Below are 13,832 nucleotides of genomic sequence, written 5' to 3'. Positions count from 1 at the left end.
CATTTTTTTAAGAGGCAAATTTGTTTATTCACTCATAGCTGCCAACTTTGAAAATTGAAAAACCAAGAGGTTGAGGAAGGTTTTCTTGGTGTCTTAGATTCTTCATCTAATTTCATATTCTAATTTTCTTCTACTTTTATCCTGAATAAGGAAGAAAAACCTTTAACTATCAATGTACTCTTAAATATTATACAAATAAAAGTAATAAACATATGTGTAGGGAAGACAAGTTTTCATATATATATCTAAGTACTTTTAAATATGATAAAAAATAAAAGAAATTTAGGTCAAGTAAAATTTAATATGAAAAATTATACTGAAAGTCACTTACAGTGAAAGAATGGAATCTGTGTAATTTAAGTTTCCTTAATTCACTAAATTTCATTAACTGCAGGGAAACACTTTCATTAGTGAAGGATAAAACTGGAAGATATGGCAATTTACTGAGAGACTGGAAGACAGCAGAAAAAAAGGGAGTTGGCAATATGTAGTTTACTATTTAAACATACGATTTTCTTAATTCGCTAAATTTCATTAACTGCAGGGAAACACTTTCATTAGTGAAGGATAAAACTGGAAGATATGGCAATTTACTGAGAGACTGGAAGACAGCAGAAAAAAAGGGAGTTGGCAATATGTAGTTTACTATTTAAACATACGATTTTCTTAATTCGCTAAATTTCATTAACTGCAGGGAAACACTTTCATTAGTGAAGGATAAAACTGAAGATATGGCAATTTACTGAGAGACTGAAAGACATCAGAAAAAAAGGGAGTTGGCAATATGTAGTTTACTATTTAAACATACGATTTTCTTTTTTTCTTTGAGATGTTCTCCATTTTTTTAGCTCCATGTATTTTCACTTCTTTTGAAAAAGTTTCGATTTTTCCTTTGCATGATTTCCAGGATTTTTCAGACTTTCCTGTTTTATTACATACTCTAAGAGAACATATCAACTCATGCTCAAACTGCACAATATAATAATCATCCTTTTATTATTCTCAATTTTTTAAATTTAAATATAACCAAAATCTCTATTCTACAAAAAATCCTGAAATTTGAGTTATACACACATAACATGGGTTTTTTTCTATTTATGAAAAATTCTAACTATTCTTATTACCATATTTTTCACACATCAAATATCTGGCAAAGAATTCACATTAATGCCACCTAACAAAAATATGCAATGCCAAAATACACATCTTTTTAAGCATACTAATGGTAAAACCTGCATCCCAGAAAAACCTCAAAATATTTTTCTTCTGATTACAAAATGTGACTGAAATTAAGAGACAAACTTGAATTATAATTTAGATCAAATCAATGAATCTATAACAATTTAAAACAGGGTTACATAGGGGTACTCTAAAATAACCGGAATGACAAGTATTTCAAAATTACAGATTATATTGCTAAAGATTTACCAAATGGCATCAGTCCAAGTTCTTTGTTCCCAATGTTAATTTTGATGTGTTTCAGCTTACAGTAGCCTACAATTTTTGATGCACAATCACAGAGAATAAAAAGTGTGCTACTATTACTATTATTATTATTATTTGAAGAAAAAAACTGCAGCTAAGAAAACTGTTATACTTTGGCAAATCGTTACAGATGACATTCTCAAGTAAATCACAAATATACAAGTAGTTTTTCAGATTCAAAAACTGTGACATGTCAAATGAAGACTGCTACTATACAGACATCGTTTTAAGCAGAAAAAACACTGTTAATGTAGTAGGTTATAAATGAAGATTGAAAATCACCAGGTTTCAAAAGGATTTACTCCAGTGATGGGGTACTAACTAACATAGTCTCCCACTGCTGTCCAACGCTCAGGGAAGAACAACATGATACTTGTGTACACTCCATTTTACTCACCAAACGTTCTTCTGCACTGCAATTCTTTTTCTATTTCCACAGATAATAAAAAAGCTTCCAAAATTCAAATCAGTACACAGATGAGGTTCTACCGCTTGCCTTAAATAAAATTCCATATTGAGAGTTCTAGAGCTGTTTTCATGCTTCCAACATTAGATCAAATTTTGTAAAAAGTTCAGTGCAGGCAGAGAACATTCTGAAGCAAACTTGGAATATAAAAGTGTAGAGTACATTAACTGAAAAGTAATTCCGGTTATTTTTAGCGGACCATCCTATGTAAGAGTAACGTGGTATCTTGAACATAACTCACCTGAAAATCCTCTAAAAGTACTTTCAATTTAATGAAGACAACTAGATACTTACATTTTTTTCTAGAATTTTGTTCATAAATAAATTTAAAGATTACTGTTTTTCCTATACACTGATATGCTTTGCTGGAACACTGTCTCCAAAAGCAGAACAGTAGAATGTCCATTATCATGAACATAACTCCATTGCTCATTGATATTGTAAAACGAGATCTTTAAGAAGTCCTTTGGAGTTTCAATCCAGAAAGAGACATGATCCAAATTCCAGGAGTTCAATATTTATTCAAAGAAATATTCTCAAAATAATTTTTTTTTTCTGTAATAATCAGTTTGAAATTTAATGATTGTGAAAACATTAATTACTTTTTAAAACAAACCTAAAATCAATGACTTTACCTGAATGAAAAAACAGTGACGTCAATAGATACAGGTATATTGCTCGTAGGGACCACCACACACTGCACTTGCCCAACCATTGATGGGTTGTTGAAACCCAGAACCTGCTGCACGCCAGGTTGTGCTGGGAGAGAGAGGACCTGACCCTTTGAGTCTTAGGTTCCATTATGCCACCCAATGGTTGCATTATGGTTGTTTAATGGTTGCATTAAGCTTGTCTTTGGATCCAACCACAGAGTATTGCAGCCGAGATCCACCACACTGCCAAGGTCCAACATGTCCATTGATCAGTACTGCCACAACAAGTGGTCCCATCGTTAGGAAGGATGATTGTAGAAGATAAACAGGACTATGTGCAACCTGCCCGCTTCACCTCTTAGTGCACATCGCAACCCTTTACCAGATTCTCGGGCTGGATGGATGGTAACTTATGAAAGAAATGGATAATTTTTAGACAGCTGTGCTGATCAACATTAATTCGGAATCAATCACATTGCTGCAACTATTATGCACACTGTTAAAAAAAATGTTTTACAGAGGATTAATTAAACTTAAAAAGCTAAAGGTACTTCTCCGATATAATTACCTCTGCAAAAAGCCGGAATTGGCATGTTTCGGCCTTGGCAAGAAACACAATGCCTGATATAAGTATCTCATTCGATGTCTACAGTATATAATTTATTATATATATACATACATATATACACACACATACATCGAGTCAATGAGGACTGTGTCTGTGCCATGCCTGTTTTTAATCTGTGTGCTCATAACTGCTCGCTCGTGGTTCGCCCAGTGTCTATGAAAAGAAAAGAATATAAATACTGTATGATCATCTATGATTTAAGTACTTTGCAATTAACTAGTGCTTCAAGCTCAATCGTTGTATTTACCAATCAACTACAAAATGATTTAAAATATATCTGTTATTATAAAAGTGTTTTCAACTAACCATGCGCGAGATGGTTTATTATACTTTCATTTATGCATCGAAAATTAACATAGGTAATTAATGTTAGAGCTATTAACTCGGCATATGAAGAATGGCGAAAACTGCTTTTCAGCCATTTCTGATTTTGTGTTTTAATATCCAGCCTTATAGATGCTTATCCATAATTATTTTCTTTTGGTCAAAGTGTACTCAATTACTTTTTTTTTAGTGAACCAATGCTGATGCTGGTGCATTGGGTTTTAAATTTTGTACGGAGTGTTTTAGTTAAAATTTTTTACAATCTCATTTTATTGTTTTGAAATAATAAATATGGCCAAAGAATACCACAAGTATTACTTTATCTTAGGGTGATCCTCAGTAAAATCCTTTCACGGTACCCATACGTTATATCTATCATCAAGAAGTTTCGAGCAGGTAAACGTTCACTCTTCCCCTTAATAGCTCGAAAAAGATATAGACAACAAGTTACTTATTTATACGTCCATGCTGCATCTCATACTGCGTTATGCCTGTCCAATCTGGGCGTACTTATGCAAATCTGCCAGAAAAAAGTTCAAACTGTCCAGAATTGTGTACTGCAGCAGATTACTAACACTCTGTGGTAAATGAGACACTTAAAATTACATGATGAACAGCTTAGGTCTTTCTACTGTCACACTGCTCGCAAATTCTACAACGACCAAAACTGCATTAATAACCCTGTCATCAAGGTCGATGACTATAATGTAAATGATCCATCCTTCAGTAAAAGGTCAATGACCATACTAGGAAATTTACCAGATTAATGTTTGTACATAAATTTTGTTATTTAATTTGTACAATTTGTAATTATGTATTTAAGTATATAGGTATATGCATTCTGTATTGTCACTATTAATTACCATAGTGCACCCTCGGATTCACACTTAGATTATTTATTTGTATGTATGTATGTCATTTTTGTCTGACAGGTTATCACTAGCTTGATGGCCCTTTTAGCTTTCCAGATGGCATTTTTATAATTTTTTTAGATCTTTGCATGACCTATTGTATTAACTTATTTATTCAAACTTTAAAAAAACCTTTTATAAAAATTATAAAAAAATACCAAGTTATGTAAATATGTATATACATTAATCTAATTACTTATTTTTGATATCTCTAGTTACTTTCCTGTATGTTTCTTAAATTGCACTACTTTGAGATTAGGGGTAGGGTCTTAAACCCAGACACCCTGGTACTATACCAAATTTTCTCTCGTGCAGTTTTCTCTCGTACCACAAGTATTCTGATGTTTTCACTCATGGTTCACATTTATTATTGTTGTTGGTGCATTTTAGTTTATTTTTAGTCATTTTTCATAACTATGAAATTATTAATTAGTTATTTTGAACTTTAAATATGGAATACTGTTTCTTCTTTGTTTTAGAGAAAATGAAAGATTAAAAATTTATATGGTACTATAAATTACATTAAAAAAAACTATTTTTGAATTAAGAACTTTAATATTTTTTCAGGGAAGATAATTAAATTGTAATGTGATTAATCATTTTGTTTGGATTATTTTTCAAATGCTTTAATTAATATTAAGAATTTTACAGTTACTCTGAGAATGAAGTGAATATAAAAACAGAAGAAATTAATACAGATATGTAGTACAAAATTATTGTAAATGAATGTTGATAATTTATAGGCGATTGTATGTAAGTACAGAATATGTTGAAGTAGTACTGGTTCTGAAACAGAAACTTATTATTACCTCTGTATAAACATTCCTTTTGTTCTCCTCATATAAGATATGGATCAATATTCTACATATCCAGGGTTCGCACAAATTTTTGAACATGAAAATTAAGTACTTTTAAGAACCATTAAAGAAAAAAAAAAATTAAGGACCTATCAGTAAATCAGAACTGAATAAATTCAATTAAAGATATTATCTATGACTGAACTGTACTTTTGTATTACCATCCTAAGAATAAAAGAGATCCTAAGTACCATGCACTATTACTAAGCATAATCATAAAATAAATTTTTGAACAAAATCAACTTTGTAAAATGTATTAATTAGCAGTAAATATTTTACATTTATAATAGTCGGACATATTTTAAAGATAAGTGGCATTTTATTCACATTTTACTAACAGTTGCATTCATGTTGATTTTTTTCTTTTGTCTCATTTCATTGTATATTTTCTGAGTCTAGAGGTTTAGTAAATAGCAGGTAGATTTTATGTTAAATGGCATAGGTTAAAAAATGAGAAGCAAAATTATAGACTGGCTGTTGCTACTGCTGCTGCTTACTTAAAGCTTACTTGCTGATAAAAACAGACCTGTTATTGGCAAAGGTAGCAAGTTTTGAAAGTTAGTTATGCTCTCTCTGTCAGTCTGACGCAGTTAGTGTTGTAGCTTCATGTAAAGTTCCTGGAGTTGTAACCCTGTTAATGTACTTTAAAGTTCCAATAAGCCACTAAAGCACCAGAGATGGTAAGCTGTTTTGTATTATTTTACATTTCACTAGTTGTAAGGAATAAGTTTTTAATTAATTTTTGTGTTGTATCTCATAAACACACTATGGATTAATGAAAGACATTACTCGCTTTAACTCCTTCACATCCAATCCGCCCCACACGCCCTACATTAAAACAACCAGAAACGCTCAAAAATGGCCGAGATTGTCATTTTGTTTCCTTCCCTCCTCCTAAAGAATGCAGTAGCAGGTGCAGTTTCCCCAAATGCATTGTATCAGTTTACTGCAGACAGCTTGTCCTAAGAGGTTTCTTATCTTTTGGTTGATCGTGACATTTCATTGTTGATTCTTTTGTGTTACAGTGTGCTTTTAAGCTTTAAACAGAAATAAAAGAGCAGTTTAAAAATTTAAGTATTATATTTATTTAAAAACAATTTATTCCTTCTTATAAAAATAACGGAAATAAACAAAATCTCAGTCGTGATCATAACAAAGCCGGAAAGGCTTGTTGGTCTAACCTTCGGAATAGTTTTATAAAGAACGGGGTCAAAGGCTAATGGAATCTTTGTTAGAAAGTAGAAATGATGTCACTGGAAATCTTCACACCTATTTTCTGTGTTAATGGACAGGAAGGGGAGAAAATTGCTGTGAAACCTGAAAACTATTTCGGGCGTTCCGGTATTTTGAGGATATAGGCTAGCGAAGGGTCTGGATTTCAAAGAGTTAACATGCAGAGATAACTTTTAAGGGTGAACAATTAGTTACCAATAATTAAATTAAGTACCCTTAGTCATTATAGATTTACAAGGCCACCATTAAATTCTAGTTATTTTTTTTATATATTTGATAAAAAAGCACGATTAAAAATTATATTTGATAACATTTTTAACATAGCAAAATGCATATAAATTATGACATTTATTCTTAAATGACATTAGGATAATTATACATTAAAAGCTACACAAACACACAACAAAATATTTACGAGTCTTTTTAATTTAAAACCTTCCTAGATATTTTGGCTAATTTATATCAATTCTCTTTAAGGATCTTTTCTAACGAGAAATTTGTTTGAATAAGCAAACCAATATTCCTACCAGTTTCTGCTTCATCTCTTAACTTATTAATGTCTTGACACTAGACCTATGAGGTTTTACTCAATCTAGTAAATGTTAAATAGTCTCATACCCCTGACGGATGTGGAGCAAATTATCGCCAAGTCTGAAAATAACTAACTAGATCAGAAGAAGTCAGATAAATGTTTAAATAAACCTCTTTATTTAAATAGAACTTAGAACAAAAAAGTATGTTCTTATGCTAACAAAATCAACTACAGCTCATGGTGATGTAACTAAACAGGTACAGTCAAATTCAAATTAAAAACATGGACTAGTAGTCAAAGACAACAAAATTTAATTTTACTCTAAGCTGGTTCAGTAACTCATTGTCTTAACAGATTCAAATGCCGGCAGCAATAACGCAAAAAGCCGAATAACTACAAATTATCACAGCTGGCAAGAACTAATGCAGCATGCAAACAGAGGACAGAAACACTCTCAGTCTTACAATGTCAAAACATCAGTTTAAATATTATCTAACTGATTTGCATTCTGGTGAAAAAACGAAAAGGAGAAGTTGTAGTAAAGGTTGAAATTAGGAACATTTAGTCAATTTACATAATAATAACTGTATATATCTTCCCTTTCTTTTCTCAATAAGTTTTCTCTTCATTTTAGAATTTTTGGATTTATTTAAAGATTTCTGTTATTCTAAAAACTACATACATTTAGAATGTATAGAAGAAGCTGCTAATTTTATTTCTTAAATAATATGAACACTTAACCCCTTCACGCCAACTGTCACGTATACGTGCCAGCAACGAACGCACTTACCTACCGGCCGACACACAGGCGTGCCAGAGAATTGTTCCATTCTCTACCGACTGTCACGTATTTGCACCAGTACTTTGGAACGTTTTTCAAACTATAATTTCTGCCACAAAATGGCACTGTATGTCCATATGGTTTCAGATACATGTAAATTAGACCTTCTACTCGAAATGAGAGAAGCATGACTCACATACATGTATTTTTGATTATATAAACAAACGGGGAAATAAATGTTTCCGAATGGCGTGATTTATGACGTCTCTTTAAATCGCACTTTATTCACACGTGGTAGTTGTTTACTGTAAGTAGAGAAGTTTTATTTGCTCTAAAGCATTGGGTATTTCGGTTTGCAGTTCACTTTTTAGAAAATAATTAGATCTTGTTAGACATGAATTCTTTGTTTTTATCGTTGCAATGTCGAAGCGTCGAAAATGTTTAACAGAGCATGAAATAGCAGAAATGATGCAAAATATTTCAGATACTGATTCTGAAAGATTAACTGAAAGACATTTTCCAAAACTTTGTTCAGAAGAGACTGATAAGAAAATGCGACGACGATGCTTCGTTTGTTCACATTCCCGGAAAAATCCTCCAAAACGGCAAATGAGTTATTACGAGTGCAAGGAATGTAACGTAGGACTGTGTGTAGATCCCTGTTTTCAAATTTTTCATACGGAAAGAGAATTTTAAGTAATATATTTAGTTTTCAGATGTATAATGTTAAAATTCATAAAATGGTGAGTAATTAAAATGTGTAAAATATGCATTTAAACAAGAAATAAGGTAATTAAAGTATATATATATAAATATTTATAAAGCATAAGCCGTTTAAATACTCTATAGAGCATTATTAAACAATGGGTTGATACTTCGGAAATTTCATGGATTTAGGCTTAGTAGCAAAAAAGCCCCCGGCCCTGGAGAGACGCTCACGTAAGACACTGCCGGCCTCAGTGATAAGCACGTGTTTTTGTTACCCGGCTCGAAGGGGTTAAGAATAAATATGAAATGATATATGGTCAGGGCCAGTTACAGAGCTGGTATGGGAGAATTTTTAGAATTTAGTTATACACAGACCAACAAAATCCAGAAATGGCAAAGCTTTTAGAATTTAGGCACTGAGAACAGAATTTAGGACCCACAGAGATTGCATCAAGTGGGAAAATGCCTAACACCAACCCTGTGTATCATGTATCGAGACATAATAAAATGAATCATTTAAATTGTATTTCTTTATTAAAATTCCTTTCTATAGATACCTGTCCATGTAACAAGATCAAATGCATTTTTCATATTTTCCTTGCTTCGGTCTAGTGAAAGGAAGGAAAAATAAAGGAAAATAATTATGCTAAGGAAAAGACTTCTAGTATCAGAAGTAAAACATTGAAATATTATGTTTTCACTGTCCTTCCAAAAATTGTCCAAAAAGTAAGATATTTATCACAAACTTTTTGCAAAATACATCCATTACGAGTTAATACCATGAAGACATTTTTAATTTTGTCTAGAATCTTCTCAAATTGTAGATCTATAAATCTTGTCTTCAAATCCTTCTAAACTTTCTTACGGTCTAAAATCCAAAAGAAAAATTGCCCCTACTAATTCTGCAACAGCAAAAAACCAGAAGTATTTTGAAAGAAAAATTCACAGGGGAAAAAAAAAATTAAATTAATTTCAGAGATTAAACCGACGTACGTTCAGAAAGTTCTGAATATTCCGAGACAATTACATGGATAAATAAACTTTATAATGAGTGATTTGTTTATCCAACTACTCAAAATTCGATTCCAATTTAGAAGATCTAATTGATTATATCCAAATTCTAAGTTTTATATTCTTTGACTGACTTCACATCGTGATTAACATATATTTTAAACCTTTTTTTAGAAAAAAAAAAAAGCTGTTATTTATAACTTTTGAATATGATGAAAACAACACTAATAATTGATGTACATGCCTTATATATATTATAGGCCACTGTATGGGTAAACTTAATCACATACCATTTATTGAGGTGATACAAAATTAAATACAAATATTAATGGACTTAACATTGGTTCAATCTTCATAAAAAGTCCTACAAACATACAACAAAAGATTATGACAGATCAAGTAAAATTTAATAAGAAAAATTATGTTGATAATCATTAAAAGAAGGGGGTTGGAATTTGCACAATTCATTAAATTACTCTGTATACCTATGTGCATACTGGTAATCAGTTGCATCTTGCCAAGGCAGAAACGTAACAATTGCCATTTTTCACTAAGACCATTATAATGGAGAAGTACCAAGCTAAGCATATAAGGAAAATGGAAACTAAATTAGAATGTTTCATGTGTTTGTGTGTTTAAGTAAAAAAGTTAAATAATTAAATTTCTGTGTAAAATGAAACCTATGATTAATTACAATCAAAACTTAGTCTATTTCAAATTCGTTATTAAGAAAGATCTTTTGCAAAATTATGCAACTTGGGAGGGGGGGAAAGAGAGGATGTGTGGCCTTGTGAGATTACAGTTTATTAAAAGTGTGGGGGGGGATTAAAACAGAAGATTATAGAAAATAAGTATCACATTGTGCATACCTGCCAGCTCACCCTGCTGCTCAAATTTTCCACAATAAGTCGATACTCAGTTCTTGTAGGTGGAGTGTACCTTCAATAAATAAATAAAAGATTCAAAAGAAAGAACTCAATTAGCCCATGTTCAGTAGAAACACCTTTACAAAAATGAAATATTTACTTGTCGCGACCTCCTCCCTGGCGACGCCTATTTTGCATTGGACGTTGATATCCTCTATTACGATCTCTATACATGTCGTTTCCTCGTGGCGACCCTCGGGCATGTTCGATAGTTACTCTGAAATACATATTGAAACTCAGCATTTACAATTTTTAAATATATATTTTAACCTTTAGATATATATAAATATGCATTTTTGCACAATGATATACTTAGAAACTAATTAAACAGTAAAATTACAACCTAGCTCATCTTTTATTAGATGTGCAGAAGTTTTGCCTTTTAAATGCAATTTGTATGGCACTGTGCTTAACATTTTTAGTAGTCTAAAGTGTAACTACTGAGTGTGCTCCGCGATAGTGAAACGTTATGAGTATTTTTGTGCAAAGTACTGTAAAAATTAATTTTATCAAGCTATCACTAGTTCTGTGTGTATTCAAATTCATTAGAAACTCATCGGCATGCAATAATTTTGGTGCTAGAAATGGAATGGAATGCTGGAGACAAAAATGAAGATGGAGCAACTAAGACAGCTGTTGACAGCTTCTGCTGCATTTAAAGAAAACATAAAAGTGGGTCAAATATTTCTTAAAGAAGAGATTGAAGCAGGTCAAGAGGAAACGAAAAGAGAAATTACTGCCACTGGAGAAAGAGTTTCTGTTGTTAAACAACAAATCAAAGAAAGCGTTTCTACTGACAAGCAACAAATCAATTACAGAGTTTTTGCTGCGACCGCCAAGGAAGTTGACAACTTAAAAGAAATCCATAATTAATAGCAGAAAATAAATTCAGACACTTTTCAATTTCTAGCCCTGTCTTTTCCTAAAACTACCCATGTACGATGGAAACACCTCCTGACAATTCTACAATTCTCCTGACTATTCTCAGTTTTCTATAGAGGTGGATGCAAATGTATGGAATTCCTAAGCTAACATATCTGCCATCTCACTGCTTCTCTGACAGCGCACACAGCAGATATCCTTCAAGCTCTTTAAAAACCAGAGGCTAGCAGGCTTCGTACACATTTCTGCACATGGAAATTACAGTACTTTGAAGGACCTTTTAAAAATCATTGATGGAAAAATTAAGGACCTGTCAGCAAAAGAGAACTAAATTAAATTTATGATATTATCTATGGCTGAACTTTGGTAATACCATTATAAGAATAAAATACATCTGTAAGCAGGATGCATAATCATTAGACATAATTTAATAAACATAATTATAAAACAAATTTAAGAATAAATTCAACTTTATAAAATTTATCAAGTTACATTAAATAATAGGGGACCGGAAAGTAATGTCGTTTCTGCGCATGTCGACAACAACATGCTAAGGGCAGAAGTGGAAGCAAATCCATGTCAAACACTCTTAACCAACATTGGTCGACCATCCAAGAACATTTAAAGCAGAATGGAAAAAAAGCACAGCAGGCGTTTGAGTCCCCCATAATCTGTCCGAAATCAGCTAACCTATCCATCACATGCAACGTATTGCTTCAACGGCACCATACAGAACCGTTTATTGATCTTTTGATTAATGGAGACAAAAAAAAAAGTCCTATATGATAATCCAAAACTCAAAAGGCAGTTTTAATAGGGGTTACAAAGGGTTTAAATCCCGAAAACGCACTTCTGGGTGTTTGATGATTCGCGGAATTATTCATTTCGAATTGCTGAAACCTGGACAAACTGTTAATACAGACCTTTATTGTGAACAATTGGATGGAGTGAACCAATCTTTAATCGAAAAATATCAATTGTCAACAGAAAAGACGTCATTTTGCAGCATGACAACGCAAGACGAACACTGGAAAAAATTAATGAATTGGGGTGGGAGGTAATACCATACTCGGCCGATATCGCAGCATTGGATTTCCATTTATTTGGATCCTTACATTTTCTTAGCGACAAAAATTTGAAAATTTGGATGATGTCCAAAATGTAGTCTCGAGACCAAAAACCAACTGATTTTTATCGGTCCGGGATAGATAATCTGCACATTAAATGGCAAAAGGTTGTTGATAACGAGGGTGATTATATTATTGATTAAAAATAAAAACTTGTTAAAAATGTATCTGTTTGAATTTAATGTAAGAAAGAGATACTACTTTCCAGTTCCCCTATTATTTTAAAGAAGATTAGTGACATTTTATGATGTTATACAGTCAAAAATCTTTAATCCGGAATGATCTATAATCCAGACCTCAAAGCTACAAACTTTCTGCGCATGCGACAACGCATAATCTGTTAACGCATGCGCGTTTAATGTATAACGGACGGTATCAGCTAAGCTAAAATTATCTAATTATCTATTTCAGTTAATGTTGCAGATTGCGTTTTTCCTTAATCTTCTAATTGGATTGGGCTTATTATTTTTTGCAGACTGTTAAGAGCAATTTTATAAAAGTAAGCTTGAACTTTCGATTATGTCAAATAGAATTTCTAATATATATTTACTAATAAGTAAAGGATCTACAAAGTGAAAATATATTTCGAAATCCATTAAACAAAATGTGGAATTGCTGAAAAAAATGGATAAAGGCATATCCTTTGTTTATCTAAACTTTAACGTTTATTTATCTAAACTTTGTTTATCTTTAACGCGGTGGCGCACAATGAATTGGAAGTTGATGTGTCAGCACTATCCTTATCTTCAGGGCAGATGTTTTTATTTTATTTGGCTTTTAATTCCTTACTAAATGTAGTATTTCATCTCGATGTACTCCGTCTTTGATATGATTTAAATCAAATTTCTCGTCATTATAATTCGCTTCCGTTAGCGAAGAAAGTAACAGAGGTTATTGAAAACGAAAAAATTTCGATTGACAAATTAGTCGGTATTCTCGACACAGCAATTATAGGACTTGAACAGCGGAACTTTGTAACTGAACAAGAAATTATGTCTGTTTATAGAATTAAAGAGAATGTATTATCACATAAAAAACGAAGCAACTTAAACAACTTACATTGAAAGAAATGTTTCATAAAGTAAACAAATAAATATTGTTTTCTTTTTTTTGTGTGTGTGTGTGTAAATTTTGATACCCTTTAGATCATAATTGTTCTTTATTTCATAAATTACAGTTTCATATTTTTTATTTTATAATTTCTGCTTGCCATCTTACCAGATGTAAACTGATGATCTTTAATCTGGAATCACCGAAGTCCCGACGAGTCCGGATTAACGACTTTTGACTGTAATTCCTTAATAAATG

General features: G+C 31.9%; 1 protein-coding gene across 1 annotated transcript in view; it reads right to left on the bottom strand.

Moving 5' to 3' along the window:
• Positions 1–13,832, bottom strand: part of LOC118205094 (serine-arginine protein 55-like) — a 73,522-nt gene that overhangs the window by 24,096 nt on the left and 35,594 nt on the right. Inside the window, exons 4-5 of the mRNA XM_085816962.1 lie at positions 10,616–10,732; positions 10,459–10,528 (exon numbers count right to left, since the gene is read on the bottom strand). Of these exons, the coding sequence (XP_085673088.1) occupies positions 10,459–10,528; positions 10,616–10,732 (187 nt within the window). The remainder of the gene's footprint in view (positions 1–10,458; positions 10,529–10,615; positions 10,733–13,832) is intronic.

This window comes from Stegodyphus dumicola, chromosome 5 (genome assembly GCF_044657685.1).
Source record: "Stegodyphus dumicola isolate Sdum_Otavi_A_Nest chromosome 5, ASM4465768v1".
Taxonomy (NCBI): Eukaryota; Metazoa; Arthropoda; class Arachnida; order Araneae; family Eresidae; genus Stegodyphus; species Stegodyphus dumicola.
The sequence above is the reverse complement of the archived record's forward strand: the minus strand, read 5'-3'. Positions and strand labels throughout refer to the sequence as shown.